This window comes from Chanos chanos, chromosome 3, assembly GCF_902362185.1.
Source record: "Chanos chanos chromosome 3, fChaCha1.1, whole genome shotgun sequence".
In the NCBI taxonomy this organism is placed as follows: Eukaryota; Metazoa; Chordata; class Actinopteri; order Gonorynchiformes; family Chanidae; genus Chanos; species Chanos chanos.
Window position 1 is genome coordinate 11535717 of NC_044497.1, and position 20561 is coordinate 11556277.

A 20561-nucleotide genomic window follows, 5' to 3' on the forward strand; every position below is an offset into this window, starting at 1 on the left:
GCAACTCCTACCACCCTCTTATGAACCGGAAAGAACAGTCTTCTTATATACATATTTGGACCAAATCAATGGCAGGCCGAGCTCCGTGACCGGATAGTTGCTGGTTCGCTTCCCAGGGCCGACATCCACGGCTGTGTGCCCTTGGATAAGGCTCTCAACCCCGGATGCAAGGAATGCTGCCCAGTGCTCCTGCGTCTGGTGTGTGTGTGTTCACTATCGGTGTGCTGGATGGGTTAAATGCAGAGGACAGATTCACTGGTTACTGTTCACAATGTGTGTTTGCGATCACTGAGATTTACATTCACATTACACGTTTACATTTACATTAACATCAAACTGACACCAAATTAATTTTGCTTTGCACACAGGGAAGCATTAAATTCACATGCACCTATCTAAACCAATATTCAGTGTCGCTGATCTTCAGATAACAAAAGACAACCAGTTGTGTACATCGTTTTTCGTGGTCATCTTTGACACATGGACACTTTCGGCCATCTATCTGACGCCATTATTAGAGGAAACATGGGGATAAGAAATCTGACCGCTTTAAGACATACTGGAGTAGAGAACTCTGTTTAAATGAGTCCCTTCGCTGTTTCTGTCTCTTGGTTCATTTATTTTTCTTCCATAAATTCATGTCTCCCTTTGTACTGTGTTCCTATTTGTTGTGTATCCTTCCTTTCTCAACACTATTTCCATCAATTCACTAGTCTCGTGGGTTTTCTAAAGGTTACACGACATTTTCCTCTTTTTGTGTTTGTCATCTCAGCACCTGCAACATGAGCACAGCGCTTACGGCCATTAGGAGAGGAAATTCAGCCCACTTTATAAGCCTATTCCAAAACAACAACACAAATCAACCAAAGCTTATATTCATAAATTGTGTGTGTGAGAGAGAGAGAGATTAAAGAGTAGATGCATCTCATTAAAAATTCTTTACTAAGTAGTTTTCCCGCATGGTAGGCTATCACTGTCTATTTGTGTATAATGGATTAGACAGTAATAAAGAAAACGTAGATGGAAAACAAGTTATTAAAACCTGTCAGTAATGCGATACGTTTATGAACAAATTCTGATAGAAACTTTCCCACAGAGAGGGAAGGGAACAAAATCAAAATCAGTTGTTTTTGCTGCACAATCGAACAATAAAAATCCTTCGTTAAGCGCGACGTTAAATTGCCTTAAATAACAGAGAGGCCACATATTGACCAGAAGGGGGCAGCAACAGTTAAGCCAATACAATGACAGACAAGAAACCAGCCACGTTATTACTGTACAGTTCAGCGGTGACCTGCAATATGTATCGTAGTTATTCTGTCGATGGCAGTGGGAGGATGAGTATTATGAGTTCTGCTGAATTTCTCATGTCTAAAACAATCACGTTTTACATCATAAGTCTTACCAACATTTAAGATGGGCTCTAAAAGAAACTTTACTTTGTCATTTTGATTTCCATCAAAATATGCAACGAAGTGCGGAGGACAACAACACTAAAAACAACCTCAGTTCGATTCTAGTGACCAGGGCGTTATGAACAGTGATTTCTACTCACTGTATGCATTCTACTCACTGTATGCATATGAGTCTGCTAAATTATATATTTGTTAGTACACAATAAAAGAACACGACCGCAAGGTTTCCCAAATGGCTTGACTTTTACAGTAAGTTCATCTGATATCTCGCGAGACTTTTCATACAGCCCCTAACATGAGAGGAGGGTTGGACGAAAAGCGCGAGGGAGGCAGGCTGACTGTATAGAGGCTTGCAAAGGCTGGGACAGCATCTACATCAGATCTTCCCCGCTGTATTGCCATCATCTCCCTCTCTTACTTCTATGAGGGGGGAAAACACTACGTAAGGAATATGGTTTCAAGCCGTACCCCTTCTGCTCTTTAAGTGGTTAATAGCAGTAAGCTATCTCTCATTTCACCGACTGGGGCAGGGTCCTACGCTTGCATTTTCAGAAAGTAGCGGATTTCTTCTTTCATATTGCATATACTAGTGTCCTGGAAGAACACTGAGAGTAAACAAGTTTATAAATGGGTAAGTAATTGCACATTTATGAATGGCAGTTAACTTAAAGAAATGTAGTTTTGATTGTACTTTGAATTATTGGAAACGTGCATAATTTTAAATTTAATTCTAAACAGCGCCAACGCAAAGCTTTATTGTGCTTACAACTACCGTCGGTCACAAACCTGTAATTGCAATAAACAATCTAACGGCTTATTAAGGTTCATTCCATGCTGAAAAGAGAGTCGCAGTTAAGTGCTAGCCGAGGAAAATGAACATATATCTTGATTAATTCAAGATGTGGACACGTTTACATTTTTTCCCTTCTTTGCTTCCAAGTAAACGTAAAGAGTTAAAGGCGCAGCGCAGATTTAGTCTGAATTCCATTTCCCATTGAGGCATGTAGGGTTGGTCCAGCTGGCCGCTACCCGTATCTCTGCTGCTTTATATTCTCAGATGTGGAAACACTGTTTCGTTTGAAAAGCCCAAACCACGATTGCGTGCTACTAATTGGTAGCTTTCTATAACCAGTTCCTCTGTGACTCAGTGTTGATTGTGGATCTGTTAGCAAAAATGCTTCAGGAATTAGTCTCTCTAATTAATCATTTCACTTATTCATGGTCTTGTTTTGCGTAAAATAGCAACGAAGCCACTTGACCTAATTGACATCTTTTTCAAATAGTAGGACCCTGGACCAAATTTAACCAGTGGATGGAGGAAACATCCATTGTGTAGTAAGTGGTTAAGAGGTGAAACGGGAATTATTTTTTGAGCAATAAATCAGATTGATAATTGTATTTGTTTCTCATATTTCATTAAATCATAACAGTAGCAATGTGTGTACAGGCCTACTGATCAAGGCAAGCAAACTCTTTTATGTGTAATATCTCAGGGTATAACTGAATGGGAGATATTCAAGCTTGAACTGTGGTAACATCATTACTGAGTTGACTGGATGAAAGAGATGGGAAGCAGGAACCAGTAGGCCTACCACATGTGTGTCTGTTCCTCTGCCCATCCAGACTTGGAAATATAGTTAAATCTTGACAGCATCCTGTGTATAAGTCAGAGTGTACATTATCCTTTTGCACAGTCCAAATTCTTCTTTTCTGCATGAATCATGGATTTGAACCACCCAATACTATGCAACCGATCATCTTACTCTAGTAACTGTAGTGGTCGAACCAGTAAGGTGTTATCAGTTTGATAAGTTATCAAGACTGCGGTATTTTCTTTTAATTTTGATGTTCATTTTCATTTTGACATGATGAACTCAAATACTCAAGTCTGATACCATTTGTTTGCACGTAGAACTGAAAACCAGTGTGTTTCTACAGAACAGATGAAGAAAAGAGTCAGTGGAAATCTAATTGTGCCATTTGACATCACGACAAGGCAATAGTAGGTACAGCCCAGCAGATACATCATTGTCACCAATGTATCGGTGTCAGGATTGGACTGATTTGTTTTATGGCACCAATATGCTGCTTGTACAGACTAATCCCATTTCCTATGGCTATTACTGTGTGCTTTACATTTTAATGCATCCAAAAGACCAGCGAGTAAGAGTTGTGGCAATTTGAATCGTATTATGATTTAGCATTGCAATGTCAAAATGCACTTTTCAAGTCTTGGCCATGGAAAAAAAATGCTGTGATAAGTTTGTCGAAACAGTTCTAAAAGCTGTAACACTTGTGGTCTGTCTGATTAGATATATCTAATGTGATATGTGGGACCTAAACCGGTGGGATGAACTGATAAACCTCTGTAGTATTTTCAGAAACAAGAAACCAAATAATATTTTTGTTCAGCAGAGTTGTCTTAAAGTTCCTTCATTTGTCATTATGTTTAGGGTAAAGGAACGAGAGGTGGAGGAACTCTGTATATATATATATATATATATATGTGTGTGTGTGTGTGTGTGTGTGAATTGTTTCAAATGATGGTGGTAGAAACTGTTGTCCAGTTCAGTTTCCCTTTCTGCTGCAGCTCTTGATTTTTGTGGTTTTGTGGCTGGAAGTTTCTGCCACCTCAGAATCTAACTGTAACTGTACGTTACCTTAAACCTTTGTCCTCATCTCCCCTACACGCTTACTGATACAACCGAAACTTTGGTCTGTGAGGATGGACAATGAGCAATGGTTTACATTGTTTACAAACACTGTGTCTATGGACCAAGACTGAGAAAGGGGGGGGGGGGGGGGGGGGGGGGGGGGTTGGTTTGGGGGTATCACAGCTGTAGTTTGTAATTATGGCACAGACTTAACTGGCTCGGTAGTGTGTGGAAGTACAGTTATTAAAAAGATGAACAGTACATTCATCAAAATCAGGAAAGAAATATTTGAGTACACCGCGCTCTTGATGTCAGTGGATCTTAAATTCTGGGGTGTGCGTGATTGTGTGTGCTGATTAGGGCCACAGTGTGAATGGTGTACTATCTGCGGCTGCATGCTTCCCGTCTGATGGCGTGTTTGACCTCACTTGACTGGGGTCATGTAAAGCTTATGCAGAATAAGCTGCGTGTCCAGTGAGCCATGGAGACGCTTTCTTTGGATGTGACGGCGATGTACGAAGTGTCAGAAAGCAGTCATCGAACCCTAGAACAGTTTCAGAGTCTATCTGATACTTGTTGTATGGTTCTCTCTGCGTAACCAGTGAGGGCAAATCAAGCATTGTCTGTAAAGAATTTTTAACAGTAATCTTGAAGAGTGATTTCTTCCATTTGTCCACCAAGTACTTGTGAGTTTTTCTTCAATGGAAAAAACAGCATGATCAACTGCGATTTGTTTGTGAACGGTGATGCCTAGGCGTGTAAATATACCTACTCATTTGTGAATAAATACATCTCTGTGTGAAAAAAAAGCAAAATTCATGAACGCAAACATTCATGTAGGTCCCTTTAGTAGTGCACAAAATACAAATTCTTAGAAGTATGGTTCCAGATTGGGCTGAAGTTGATACACTTTGTGCTTTGCTGTGAACCAAACCTTATATGGGTATTTTGCACTCTGTGCACAAGCAAGAGCTTTTGCAAACATCAACACATCTACATGCAAGTGAAGTTTCGCAGTCAATTGTTGTCCTTTCGTATTAGCACCTTTAACCCCTGTCTGAGTTTAATAAGAGTAGCTGCAAAGACTCAGAGTGTATAGATTTAACATATAGGAGATGACTTGAGTTGATATATCTCAGAGTTCTTTCCACACCGCTGAGATTCAGTGGAACGCTCCTTTTGTATGGTTTTTGCTGTGACGCGGGGCGATTAGATGAACTCGCTAGGTTGATGTCATGGATCGCTGATGTAATGCAGAGGGAAGTGTAGCTGATTGTTAGAAAGGACGGCGATGGTTGTCTATGTTTATCCTGGGGCTACAGTTCTCTCATGTTGGAGTTACCAGTTGCTAGTGAATCATTGTGGAGAAGAACACTGCCCTCGTTCTAAGCCTGATAAAGTTAGGGAGAATGCCACATTATGGCATAATTTACACCCATGTATGGTGCGTGAGCCGTACGTGGCCAAGAATGTGGAAGTGACTCAAAGGTGAAAGCCTCAGTCCCAAGAAAATTCAACAGAAATATGATTTTTTTTTTTTTTTTTCGATAGCCAACATGTTGCTCGCTGGCTTTTGTTTTCGCTCACGATGAGATGCAAGCCGATCTGTCTGTCTGGCTGGGAGTCTTTAACGATTTACACATTGGTCTCCATGGTAACACGTGTTTTTGTGTGTGTGTGTGTGTGTGTGCGTGCGCGCGCGCGTGTGTGTGTGCCAAGGTTGTCTCCATGGAGATGATGATTGGCACGTTGAGGCACTCATAGTGATATCTCTTTGGTCAGGTACAGATGAGAGCCGGCGTTATTGGCCTGCCCACGCTCTGTCAGCTGCTCTATGAATATTCATGGCACTGCTGGCTTTCTCTGTCGGCTCTGTCGCTCTAGAGCTCTGACAAATGAGCTCAATTAACAACAAGCTGCAGAGAACAGAGCCCTCTACTCACAGACAGAGCAAGGGGCAAGGATGAGGGAATGCATTGCTTTAGCAGTGTGTGACTGTACTGTGGAAATGGTGTCTGGGATAAGCCTTTGATCACACTCACAGTCAGTCTGTTACAATTTCAAAATTGTGCTGTTTTGCTGAATTACATACTTAATGTTGTGTTGTGTGTGAGCATTGCGCCACCGTTTTTTTGATGGTTGTGTTTCTTCAGCCACTGTGGTTGTGTGCACAGGCCTGTGGCAATGCTTTCGGTCTATGGTTAATTGTGTGTGTGAGTGTGTGTGAGTGTATGTGTTGTATTATCAGTTGCTCATCAGAGGGGGTGTTACTTTTGAACACACTAGCCCCCAGATCCCCAGTGAGACACATGATCTGCGTCGTGCTTGGTCTGTTCACCTCGGCTTCACTCCGACAGACAACAGATTCAACCATTAGTTTATAAGCTGGACTATATCTAGGCCTAATACATGCACTATTTTAACACTGTACCGCATTCCTCTACATTCTGAATTTAGACTCCTCAGCATCTGTGGCTGTGAGCTATGTCTGCACTGTTAAAGAAATGCAGAACTTGCTACCATCTGCAGAACGAGCCTTCTTTAGAATGCAGTTAATAATGATATTTCCAACGCTACGTATTTTTTTATAACTTCGCCCAAAACCCTGGAGGATTGTACGGATTGTCTGGTTAATATATGGAAAATTGTGCAAATCTGTGTGCAAGTGTGGACTCTGAACTGAATGTGGATTATGCGTATATGGAGTGTATGGCACGCATTAAACAGGTTGTGTGTTCTTTGTATCTGTGGCCTATGGTGATTACCCTTTTGGGGTGATGAAATGGCAATGACTCACATTGTGCTCAAAATCACATAGACCTCACAGAGACAAGAATCACCAAACAGTGAAATGTGGAGTGGACTCCTTCTCAGCACAAATGAGTCACGCCAGCAGAAGCCGCTCATTAAACACAGGGATATTTATAGAGTCTCTCTGCAAATGGTCAGCGAGGGACCGCATTATCTTAAACTGGTATCGCGTTAATGCCACATATGTGTATAAATGTCAGACCTATTTGTATATTTGATGCATTACTTCCTGTTTGAGATGCATCCTGACCCACTTCAAAAATGTCACGTGTGTGTGTGTGTGTGTGTGTGTGTGTGTGTGTGTGTCTGTGTGTGTGTGTGTGCGTGTGCATGTATGTGTGTGTGTGTGTGTGTGTGTGTGTGAGAATAAAAGAATGGTAGGTTTAGGCTCTGTAGCATAGTGTTTTTCTGTGTGGTAAGTACATCTCTTTCTGTTGTGTTTACTGAAATGAAAGAGGGGTCAGAAGAACACAGCCAGCCAGACACTGACTAAAAGTGAGACAGTGTGGGAGTGAGTGGGAGGAATTCAAGGTCGCTGTGTGTGTGTGTGTGTGTGTGTGTGTGTGTGTGTGTGTGTGAGTGTCTGTGTCTGTGTATATGTGCGTGTGTGTGTGTGTGTGTGTGTGTATGTGTGTTTGGGGGGTGCTGTATGTGTTAGAGAATGTGTTTTTTGGAAGATCTCTCACTCTAAACATGGCAGCTGTGCTTCATGTCGCATTTTTTTTTCTCTCTAATCCAAACGGTGAGCAGCTGGCTGAGAGAGAGAGGATCTCAGGCAGACCTCACTGGAACAGTCTCTTAAGAAAATGCAGTGAGGGACCTGATTGGACACGACAATCTTATTGGCCTATCAAAAATCTAAATCTCAAGGACCAAACTATCTATTGGAACCATGACAACCAACGGGCTCTTTTAAAGACCTCTCGGAGTCTGAAATGAATGCATCTGTGTGTATGTGTGTGTGTGTGTTTGTGTGTGCGTGTGTGTGTGTGTGTGTGTGTGTGTGTGTGTGTGTGTGTTTAAGGTCAAGGAACGATTCTGCTTGTGTAGAGCAGGTTATCACTGGTCTATGGAGAGGCATATGGTTGTAGTGAAAGGCATGCAGACATGATTTATGGGAATCTGAGCTGCATATTTTGTAGGGTTATATGTGCGTTTTATCTGTGTGTCTATATGGGTGTGTGTGTGTGTGTGTGTGTGTGTGTGTGTCCAGATGTTGAAGTATGTTTGGGTATTCAGAGCAGGGGTTGAGGAGAATTCCTCTCTGAGTGCAACGCTTGTTATGACTGCAGGCACTCTGCGTTTAAATTATGACCTCCCTTATACTTCCTCCTGGTCTTAGCACAGCCTGGGATGTTCCAGAACCTTCTACAATGGGTGGAAGGTCACCTCAGGGCAAACTGACAGTGCAGGGCAAATGTTGAAATTTTAGTATAAACACCTTTGCAGTCTTTTTTTTTTTTTTTCAGACAGTGCAGTGAATGAGATATGAAACAGTAGGAAGAGTGGTATAAATAGCCAAACAGACTCCTGCACACTTTTCGTCTCCTCACACTGTGTCAGGTCATATCCTGAGGTGCTTGTTGTGCTGTTCTCCTCATGTGCATGCGGGATTATGTAATCTCTTTGCATAGTCATGCTATTAGACCCAGTTCCTTTGAAGATCCCTGGTAACAACCTACATTTTGAACCTACCTTCAGAGGATATGTAGACCATCTGCGGTCACTCAGCGTTGTATGTGTCTGTTGATTTGTGTGCATGCGTGTGGATGGGTAGGTGTTTATGTATGTATTGTAATGACTGGACATGTACCGTTTTTTTTTTTCCTTCCTTCCTTGACACCGTTGTAATATTTTGACCACAGAATAGCTTTTGGTGTTATTTTCAACTTCCATTTATTGTACTTTCAAATGAAGTCACAGGCAATAGAGAGTGTGTTTCTGTTTTGTCTTCCTCTGCACCATGGGTCTATTTACAGTAAGCTCATTGGAAAGATCTGTAGGTGTGATGTGGTTTTGGATGGGCCTTTGGTAGTGACTCATACACACCTCACTGAGAGGTACCGAGCTTCTTTCCCTCCCTCTCACGTCACCTCTCGCTGTTGCTATGGTTACTGCATGGCCCCGCCCCTTCGCTGACCCCTTTCAAAGTTAGAGAATCGAACCCCAGAATGCCGAGGGGCATGTTCTTAGCCAAAGGCTAAATATATAGATCAAGCTAAAGCTTAAAAGATGCACCAAAATAGCCATTGTTGTGGGCGTATTCGAGTGTGAAAGGACAGAGAGTTTTTCATGTCTTTTCTTCAGAGTACTAGTGGCTTGTTTACTTTTCTCACCTTCTTGGTAAATGGATAAGAGCTGTTTTTTTTTTTTTTTTAGAAGAGGAAAGAGAGCCTCTATCATGTTGAGAAAATAAAAGAGATTGTACCACGTAGGGTAACTCATGTCCTATCCATTTCACTACACATCATTTTACAGTCACACGCTGTAAAACCCGGTGCTGTGAAAGCCTGTGCTCTCTGTCATATATGGTATCTATCAGATGCGTTGCCTGCCTGAATCATCCAGGCGACAGGATTGATGTGTTCTCTCGGTTTGGTTAGTTTACAGAATGATCAGTCCTTTTTTTCTAGAAACTATGTGCTCACTCTGACCTCTTCTCCATTCTTCCCCTTTTATCTTCCCCAGATGACAGTCGACAAAGTAAAAACATATGATGTACTCGTGCACTCATGCATAGTGTCTCCCTCTCTCTCTGTCTCTCTCTCTCTCTCTCTCTCTCTCTCTCTCTCTGTATCTATCCATCTGTCACTCTCTCTCTCTGTCTGTCCGTCTCCCAGTGGAGGCCGTTGTGGAGTTTGACTACCAGGCCCAGCACGATGATGAGTTGACAATCGCCGTAGGTGACATCGTCAGCAACATCAGGAAAGATGACGGAGGCTGGTGGGAGGGCGAGGTGGACGGCCGAAGGGGCCTGTTCCCAGATAACTTTGTCAGGGTGAGTACGCTGTCCCGCTGTCAACGTTTGTGCACCGGTGGCACATTATGAATGGGTTTAGACCAGGGCTTATTCCCACTGTTGGCTCTCTTCCCATCAGTTTAGATCTATGTGAAAGAGCTCTGACCAACAGCACTACTGTGGGTTTTTTTTTATGTGTGTGTGTGTGTGTGTGTTTGTGCGCATGCGTTCCTTTATGTGTGTGTATGTGTGTGTTTGTGTGTGTGTGTGTGTGTTAGCACTTAACACACACTCTGGCTCAGCAAGGGACTGTGAATGCTGACTGTCAGAGGTTTTACTTGCAGAGTTGCAGAATGTAGAGTGCTGTAGCGAATAGGATGCCATTTTAGTGGAATGAGTAACTGTGTGTGGGGGCGTGTGTGTGTGTTTTCAGCGGTGGCGGTGTTGCGCTTGGAGCCTGACCTTTGCTTGTGTTCAATATTATTACCATTTTATTATTCCATCTGTTTGTTTACAAAATGCACATTTTTTTTTTTTCGTTTCTGTTTATGCCATAAATCCACTGTGACTTTCTCTGAAGTAAAAATGCTTTTGCCATCTGTTCGGCCTGTCATGAATAAAAAAATCATGTATCCAAGCAGCTCTTACTGAAAGGGAAAGAATTAGATATGGATATGTTTGTCTTTAAATCCTTTCACTCTCTCTCTGTCCTACTCTCTCTCTCTCTCTTCCTGGGGCTGGTAAATCAGGATTACAAATCCACGCTTGTCAATTTTTCTCCAGAATTGACACAGTTAAACTGTGTTGTATCATTTCTTCAGTAGTAATTGAGCTTCAATCATTCGTTTGATGCCTCTAATTAAATTGAAGTCACTCATATTCCTTTTTTTTCTTTTTTTTTTTTTTCTCGACCGTTTGCCGTTGGCTTTTTTTCAGTCTGGTTTTGCTCTGGGCGTTTTACCAAGAGGCATCAAGGGCCCTCACAGCTGTACACTTCAGTGGAGTGTTAAACCATTTCTCTGTCCCTCTCTCTCTGGCTCTTTCTTCCTCTCTCTCTCTGATTTTAGCTCTCAGCTTTAAGTACTGTAACCCCATTAGCAGCTCAATCAGTCAGGCTCAGTCAGTCAGCATGTTTCCCTATCATTAATACTCACACCGCTGTGGACAGCCAGCCCTCACTCTGGGACAGTTTCATCACTTTGGATTCACTCAAGCTGAGGATGAACATCAAATTGTGTGTGTCCCCCCCTCTCTCTAATAGAAGAGCACCAAGTTCATAAGCTGAGGTGAGATATGACACATCAGCTGTTTGTTAGCTGAGGTTTGTTTTCAGGTGAGATGTGTTAATTAAACATGCTAACAAGATGTGATATTCTACATCTCTCAGCATCTATCACTTAAGCTGTTGTGTGTGTGTATGTATATGTGTGTGTGTGTGTGTGTGTGTGTGTGTGTGTGTGTGTGTGTGTTGGGGAGGTGGGGCATTGAGAGCAGGAATAGTAAGCAATCCAGTTTGCTCAGATCAACACAGGTTAACTGTAAAATGTGTAGGTTTGATGATAGTGAGCTGGTTTGTTGGCTGAGGTTGTAAAGTGTACCCAGTAAAGGTACGTGAGTTACACTGTCGTTTCCTTATTTGTGACTGACACATCGTAAAGGGAAGTGTGGACTTCCTCTGATGGTCCAGGAACAGGAAGAGAGAGTGACACAGCTCAAGCAAACAGGAAGAGCACAGCTGAAAAATAGATGGTGACAGATGAGATGAAAGCTTACATGCAAACACAACAGCCAAAAAAAGATTCCTCCATTCAAAGACCTGAAAATTCAGTGCTAAGACTCCCCACCCCCTCTCTGTAAAGCTATATAAGAATTCATTGACGTGTACTCCAGGATTGAATAGGCTCTATTTTGATCATTTGGCCTAAATGCTTATTGCTACTATCCAAAACAGTAATTAAAGGATATGAAAATTACACAACCATCCAAGCTGAACCATTCTTAACCAGAAAGCCTGATTAAGCGTGAGTTTGAACAGGCCTATGCATCCTAGGTTACTGCTGAAGACATGTCTCTGTGGATTTCTGGCTCTTTTGGAAGACATGTCATTGTGAAGCAGTGCGTTGAAGTGTTTAATGACATTTCCACTTGAATGACTAAATGACGGTGTATCAGTCTCTTAGGGATGTGGTAAAGCGGAGTTGTGTGTGTTTGGTGTTATAGTTTAACTTGGCTCACCTTCCTTTAACTCGTTTGTGTATGCCTCTGCCTCTGTGTGTGTGTGTGTGTGTGTGTGTGTGTGTGTGTGTGTGTGTGCGTGTGTGTGAGTGCTTGTATATCTGTTTATAGAGGAGTGTTTTGTGACTGTCCTGTTCAGCGGTATTCGGAAATAACGTGTGTGTGAACTGTCTGTTTGTTTCGAGTTCAGATAGTTGGATGCTTTGTACAAGAGTGCAAACACAGATAGACACACACACACACACACACACACACTCACGCGCACAGTATGTCTGTGTAAAAAAGATATTTGAAAAATGTGCAGAATTTTTGTTGATCGGCTTTTCCCAGGGGCCCATCAAATACATTTAATCTCATGTGATCTGTAATTAGAAGAAGGAATGCATGCTCTGAACAGTATAAAATGTATGAAAACATGACCACACACACACACACACAAACACACACACACACACACACACACACACACATATATATATATATATATATATATATATATATATATATATATATATAGTGCAATCAGTGAACCTCACTTCCAGCTGACTGCTAAAAGCTTTTGACTTACTGTAATTAATTCTGAAGCAAATGACGAGTGTGTGGTGACTGGTATATGAGACAAAGAGAGAGAGAGAGAGGAAAAAAAAAACCTATGCGTGGTATACACAGGTGTTTCCTGCGTAAGGTCTCTCTATGTTTAAATCTCACCTTTATCCTGTTTATCAACGCCAACGCTTAATGCCTGCATGTCTCTTCTAAATCACTCAAACTTATTCACCCTTATTTTGCACCCATGTTTTGCTTTTTCTGACATGTTACTTGGAATCTGTGTATGTAAATGTATATATACATATATGTATATGTGGAGTATGTAAGAATATGTATGCAGATGTGCAGTGGTTGCTGACTGTAGTGTGGTGGAGGATTATCAGTCAAAGACACGTGATATGACTTGCCCAGTGAGCTGATGCTCTTTTGACATAACTTCCTTTCTGGAAGGCTCTTGATTTTGTTCCGTGAAGCGTGAAGAGTTCTGCTCGCTCCCTCACTGATGTGATAATGGCTGATAATTTGAGCCTTTTTCAAATGAAATGAGAGGTGTAATTTACTCGTGATAGAGAAGGAGAGACAGTATTCCAAAACTGCTTAGTATTCTCTCTCTCTCTCTCTTTCTTTCATACACCATCTTTTTCCTCTCATTTCCTCCTTGTCTCTCTCGTACCTTAGTCCGATCAGTCAGATCCACACAGCTGGGAGTCATCGTTACCATAGGACGTGATCAGTTAACCTCATGTGTGAGGATTACCCCACACATATACTTACCTTAGGCACATGGAACATTTTTAGTCTCAGCTTTGGGATATTATTCCTTTCTATCTACCTTGCCTCCAGCCCCTGTCCCCAAAAGACAGCCTGAGCCTTATCTCCCTTACTCTCTCACTCTCAGCTCTCTCTCTGTCTCTCTCTCTCTCTCTCTCTCTGCTCCTTTTCCCAGGCTAAGATGAGAGCTATGACATGAGGTCTGATTCTCTGCCCTTTCATCTCTCTCTCTCTCTCTCTGTGTGTGTGGCTGCGTGGTACAGACGCCGAGGAGCAAAACACGTCTCGCTCCGCAGTGTGTGTAAACGACAGCGGACATCTCTCTGTCGGTTTGTTCTGCGTCTCCGCCGCCCCTCCGCGCGCGTTTGTGGAGGGAGAGCCGCTCTCCGTTCGCTCCAGCGAGCTGATTGGCCGCGGGGTAGTGGATTATAAAGCAGCGTGGTGACAAATGACCTGAAGAAACCCGGGAATTATATGGAGTTCAATATCCAGAGCTCAGTAGAGTAGAACTGACGCCCCCCGGGCCTCCTCAGCACCGCTCCCTTAGTTTGATTGAAAAGGAGTCGAAGGGGAAAGAGCCATTTCTCTTCTTTAACCAGCTGAGAAAAGGCTGACAGAGCAAGGGGGTGTTCTATATGGGAACTGGGTCGCCGTGTTTAACCCTGTACCTTTAATGGAGAGTTCAGTGGACAAGTGAGGTTTTTTGGCAACATGGAGGAATGCGGGATGGTTTTACCTAGTGTTTACTTATTTTTAGTCTGCTCTCCTCCTCTCCTCTGTGCTTCGTCGTGCTCTCTCTCTCTCTCTCTCTCTCTCTGTCCTCTTTCTTTTTCTCTCTCACTTACTCCAGGCCTCAGTGTACCCCTGGGCCTTGCGCTGCTGTGTCTAGCTGCAGTTCTAGTTTTTTTGGACGTGTTGATGTGGTTCTAATGAGTCTGTTTGATGTGTTGTTGTGTCCTAGTGGTTCTGGCCCCCCCCCCCCCCCCCCCCCACACACACACACATACACACACACGCACACACACACACACAGCCTAGGGTAAGAGAACCAGTCTAAAAAAGAAACCTGCTCCACAGCTGTTATGTAGGACGCCGTAACGTTCTCCTGACAGTCTTTTGGACAAACGACAGCACACGCCAACACACTGATTAAAGAACATTCTGGAAACCCGTTCTAGTGAGGGTTTTTTTTGTGTTGTTGTCGTTCTGTCCTGAAGTTAATTCATCCCTCATCTTTTCATATCCTTTCTGCCCTTTTTGTAGCATGGTAAATATAAAACTCAAATGGACTGACTTCTGTCACTGGTAACGGTCAGTCCTTGCCTAAAGCATAGGACGACCCTTAGCTGGCGGATTCCCCGTGTGCAGTTGCCATAGTAACCCTGCGTGCAGGGAGAGGGTGACCGTGATGGTAGAGACGGTGGAGGAAAGCTCTGGGTCTCCAGAGACAAGCCAGGCAGTGAGTGTTCATGCCACTGCACCGAGTGAATGAAAAGGCCTTTCATCTAGTAACATCGTTCTCTCTCCCACAGACACATACACACACACACACACACCCACACACACACACACACACACACACACCCACACACACACACACACACACAAACAAACACACCCACACCCACAAATACACACACACCCACCCACACACACACACACACACAAACACACACCCCCCCCCCACACACACACACACAAGCACACACACACACACCCACACCCAGACACACAAACACACACACACACACACACACATCCACACACACACACACTTACGCATACATACACACACACACTTTATTTGTGAAAAGTGCATGCACGCAGGGCATTAGTGTGTCAGAGTGGACTGAGGAAAGTTGAGGGAAAGGCTTGAGAGTGTGCAGATAAGTCTCAGGCCTACACACTGCACAGCACTGCGGTGTGAAGAGTAACTACATTAAAGTGTGGCTTGAGCTCGTGACAGGGCAGTTTAAAATGAAAGCCGTCCTCTTAGGTCCTTTTTTCTGTAATGAGAAAAGTGTGAGCTGCTCTGAGCTTAGAATAGAAAGCATCTGTCTCTGTGTATCATTATCAGGTGAGTTCAATCAGGCCTCCCCAAAGCCTGCCCTGCAAAGCCCCTACTGTTGTAGACGTGTTTATTTTTATTGCTGGAAAGGAAGAGATCTGGTTTGTGACTCTGTGTGTGTGTGTGTGTGTGTGTGTGTGTGTTTGTATGTTTGTGTGTGTGCATGTATGTTTGTGTGTGTGCATGTGTGTGTGTGTGTGTGCGGGCGCGGGTTTTGCACACTTGCAGCTACAGACTGTGGTTAAACTGCGGGCCCATGAGAACCCAAAGCGTAGGCAGGAAGTGTATACGAAGGCCTGTACCATGTCGCTGCATCTGTTTGTCGACGCGCGCACCAAGGTTGTGATTGTCGAACGGGGGAAATTCACCACTGGTGCTATGATTCTCGCTCGCTGTCAACAAAGAAAGCTCCCTCCGGGCTGCCGAGTTTGTGCCATCTTGTCCTCAAGTCATTCCGTATCAAAGCTCCTTTTCAGACGTGTGTCAAAAGCTTAATGCGACTGTTAGGGGGTTTACTTTAGCGCTGGAGTGTTTTTTGGGGTTAACATCCAAAGCGCAACTCATCGTCTCATCATGTTCCAACACAGTCAGTGGTGAAAAAGGCCTTGATGTCTGTGATTTGGTCGCATATGATGTCTGAGGCAAGGCGTGTGTTTAAGTTCTGAGCAGCTGAGATTGATCCGGCACAAATGTATTTGTGCCTCAAACAGGCATTTTCTCTCTCCCATTCTCTCTTTCTGTCTGTCTCTCTCTCTCGCTCTCTCTCTATGCCAGTCACTCTTCGGTGGAAGCATTTCATTCTGAAATCAGACGTCTGTTGTTCTGGTCTTTATCTGGTCAGTGCCCAGGCAGCAGCAGCAGCAGCAGCCCTCTTGATGCTTTTCCAAAAATACCATTACAAGCGTTTTTGTTTTGTTTTTTATCATGTGTTGAGAGAAAGATGTAACATTCTGCTTCAATGCCAAAATCCTCTTTATTGTCATCCAGAGTTATGGGTTTTAGTTTTTTTTTGTTTGTTTGTTTTTTTTGCAAATGAAATGCCCTGTCAAAGAAATAGATCATCTCTGTAGGTTTTTGAGGCGCTGTCTCCTCGGCATGACGCGTTCATTTTCTTGTGTAGCGACACAAGAGATATTGAAGAAATTAGTTGCTGAAATAGCGGGTCGTCGCATTTAACATTGTCTAATTGTTATTCCATTTGAAACCTGGTGGTGCATCTTGAATGAAAAAAAAAAAAAAAAAATACCATTTTGGGGAGAAGTCCCCAAGAATCAGATATCCACCTACTCTCAACTCTTCCTCTTCTGCTTTCTAAAATGGACAAAACTTGACACAATGAAAACAGCTTAACAACCTGAAGCAACTGTACGTGGGCCTTAATTTGGTAGCATTGTCTCAGTTTAAACTCTATAACTGAACTCTCCTACCCGCCTAACTGGGCTTTCCTCCAACAAGCTGAAGTGACTAACTCAGTCTCGTTGTTGTTGTTGTTGTTGTTGTTGTTGTTGTTGTTGTTGCTGTTGTTGTTGCTGTTGCTGTTGTTGTTGTGTAAGGGCTAACAAGTATTTCTCAGGAGCGTTGTGTTATAATCAGTCAAAATGAACCATTTTGAAAATGAATTTGCTCTTAACATGTAGTTGTGACCCAGAAGTACAAAACATTTTCAACTTACCTCCCAATTCTTTCCTCCGTTCTCACGGAGCGACTCTTGTTAGTTCTCTCTTAGGTGAAATTCCCCTTGAGAGCCAGTGGTTTTCTGTCTTTGTGGTTTGGTGGTGTCCCCTGTCCAGTTTCAGGAGCACGTCTGCCTGTCGCCCCATCCGCCACCTGCTCTCTGGCCCCGCAGGGCGAACACCCGAGACATCACCATAGCAACTAACGGCATAAGGCAGACAAGTGGACCACTGCACAGGTGCTGTGACCTACTGCCTTCATCTAAATTAGTCCATCACAGCGCGTTTAGGGCTAGTGGTGCCTTTAGGATCACAGACAGAGAGGGCCCGAAATACTGTCTCGGTTTCGGGGTCCCCCACACTTTTACTCTCGGCACCGCAAGAAAGTAACAGAGACAACTCTGACACTTGAAAGCTATGACTGGCGGTTTTATCATTTGGCTGCCAAGGACACTTAGGTTGATGTGTTCTTGTCCAAGGTTAATAAGAGCTAATAAACCGACTAAGGTCAACTAGAAACAAACAGCTGTATTGTGTGATTTGGACAACTTTGAGTTGAAAAATTGATCTGTTTGGATGTTCAAGGCAGACTCTCAGGCTCCTGAGTCCTCCCTGGCCCCAGGATGTCTGTTTACCCCCCCCCCCCCCCCCCCCCCCCCGTACTGATCATTCTCATAGCTCATTACTCATCATCATGGTCGTTATAAGGGAATAAGAGAAATTGAATTCAAATCAGCAATGAAAACAATGTCTCAAGGTGAAGTAGTGAGAATAGTGACAATATGTGTCACTGTTCTTTGTCATGCTGGTTGTCTGAGCGCTTTGCATTACAGTTTTCAGCGAAAGCCAATTTCCCACGAGCAAAATTTTTGAAACGAATAGACTGATCGCCCTACGTTTCCTCCTTGCTTATGTGTGTTTTGCTTATTCACTTAAGTGCACTGACATTAAGCCTGCATGAGTGGATACAAAATAGTGACCTTTCAACCTCGAGGTTGGCCTTATCTGGACAAGTTTAGCCTTTAACTGTTTTTTTGGGGGGGCGGGGGCTGTCTTTTCTGGTCCACTGTTTCTTTGAAGGGCCTCTGGTGTCTGCTACAGAGCCCTCCTCGTCTTTGTGCAAGAGGAGCGGTGAGCATTTGGGGAAGTGACTGTGTTGCCAGATTGTGTAAACTGCTGTGGGCTGATGAGAGTCTTGGGTGAGGTTGGCACAGGCATGTTATTCTGCTTTGGCTGTGGTCTCACCGACACAGAAGTGTCTATTCTATCACAGGTTTCTCAGAAGTTAAAAAAAAAAACACCAAGGAGATAAAGTAGATAAAGAGCCACGTATCTTTCTCGAGCTTTTTTTTCCCCCCCACAAAAACTCGATAGAACGGTTATAAAACGAAGCATTGTTAGTAACTTCTCTCTCTCTCCCTGTGTACTGCACCTCTTGTTCCTGACAGGCTGTCACAAAGGCTGTTTGTCAAACAGTCGTTCAGAGATGCTTTTTGATTCTCTGACCAAGGTTACTCACCAGTTCTCGCTCTTTTCTCCGTTCTTCTTTCCGTGTGTGTGTGTGTGTGTGTGTGTGTGTGTGTTTGTGTGTGTGTGTGTACAGACTCATTCTCTAGAGGTTCTAAGAGTTTCTCCACAGCTCCGTCTCTCTCTCTCTCTCTCTCTCTCTCAGACAGGCTGTTTCTCTCCCCTCCACCTCCTCTATCTTGGACAGGTGGTGGAGTGATAGTGAACTTGTCCTATTCTCCTTTTCTCACCAGGGTATAATCAGTCTTTACCTCAGCCTCTCCATCCCTCCATCTCTTCCTGCACTGATCTTTCCATCGAAATGAGTTTTTCTCGTGGCGAAAAAGCCTTCCCACATGCTCTTTGCTTCTTCCAAGTACGCTCTTTTCTTTTTTTTTTTTTCTCTTCAAGTAAGGAATTGAACTGAACTCAGCTAGGTTTGCAAAAACGCTCTGTGAGTGTGTGTGTCTGTGTGTGGTTTTGTGTGTGTGTGTGCAGTTGTGTGACTGCAACTGAGAGAGTGTGTGAGAATATTTCACGCGTGCAACATGCATGCGTATGCATGTGCGCGCGTCAGAACGTGTATGTTTAGCTTGCGTGTATAATAAATGAGTGTAAGCGTGTGTGTGGAGTGGTTGTAGGGATGGTGTGATTATATAAGAGTCCAGTAATAAAAAAGTCTCCTCTGCGGAGAACCCTGTGTGTCATGAAGGATAGATGAGATGGCTGTAGTGCTCCGTGTTATCTCTAAAATGTAACTGGTTAAACGCACAAACGCTCTTCCCTTAAGTGCACACGGCTAAATTTTTCATACGAGCTGAATGATGTCACCTCCAGCACGGTTTACGGAGGAATAAGTGTCGTCACAGCGGAAATATGACAGCCGAACCCGTGTGGTCACTCACCTGTGTATGATATTTATCAGATGTGTGGTAATGCAGTACATTCTGCAGAAGTAATGGAGCTGCTCTTTGTGTGTGTGAGTGTGTGCGTGTGTGTGTGTGCGTGTGTGTGTTTAGCTGGATACGCATTTATGATTTGCCTGCCTTCGTAGATGGAGAGGTTAGAGGTTTGATCTAGATTAATGAAACATCAGGGAAAACAAACTGAGTCTATGCTCCTGTATCACTCAATTAAAGAGCTGTCATTTAGAGAAAGAGAGAGAGAGAGAGAGAGAGAGAGAGAGAGAGAGATAAAAGGAGAGAGTTAAGAAGTAAGGGAACATGTCAGCTGGGAGGAAGGAAGAAAGAGAAAACATGAAGAGAGTGAGAAAAGAACTGTCACTAGCAGGCTTTTCTGTATCAGCTGACAATCTGAGTCTGTGGACACAAGGGTGAGTGGAAGGGAGGAGGAGGGAGGCAAAAACACTTCAAGGTCTGCCGAAAAAAAGAGAGTGAGAGGTTGGAAGAGAGGCCTCCTCTTCCTCCTTAGACAGACAGATGGCAGAATGCTTAAGGCCTCTGTTAGGGGCAGACCCATTCCTCTGAGTCATTGCAAAAGGCCCATCCAGGAAATGAACACTGCCTCAGCTCTCAAGCCTCCGCTACATGACTGCAGTGCACCCAGCAGAACAGGCCTGGAGGTAGAGCGCCCTCTGGTGGTGCCCTGACTAACCTACGCTTTGTTCTTGTTCTCTTTTATTTATTTATTTATGGGTTTGGTTTTTTTTTTTTTAGGAGATTAAAAAAGAGGTGAAGAAAGAGGCAAGTCTGAGCGGCAAGACATCCGGATCGAAAACGGACCTGTCCAACGGCAGCGCCAGTCCCGGGTCGGAACCCAGTCTCAGATCAGCCAAGAAAGGTAAGGTAGCAGAAAAGTACGAGAGCAAGACCCCGTTCTGACAACAGCACATTCGCTCTGTCCTTTCCTGTACTCTCATACACACACAGACACTCGCTGTCCCGTGGGCGGGTTAAAATT

The 20561-nt window shown here is 43.6% G+C and overlaps 1 protein-coding gene across 1 annotated transcript in view; it reads left to right on the forward strand.

Annotated features, from left to right (window-relative positions):
* Positions 1-1818: 1818 nt before the first annotated feature.
* sh3kbp1 (SH3-domain kinase binding protein 1) overlaps positions 1819-20561 on the forward strand; it is a 29021-nt gene continuing 10278 nt past the window's right edge. The window contains exons 1-3 of the mRNA XM_030768284.1: positions 1819-2046; positions 9721-9878; positions 20318-20441. Of these exons, the coding sequence (XP_030624144.1) occupies positions 2043-2046; positions 9721-9878; positions 20318-20441 (286 nt within the window). The 5' untranslated portion in view covers positions 1819-2042. The remainder of the gene's footprint in view (positions 2047-9720; positions 9879-20317; positions 20442-20561) is intronic.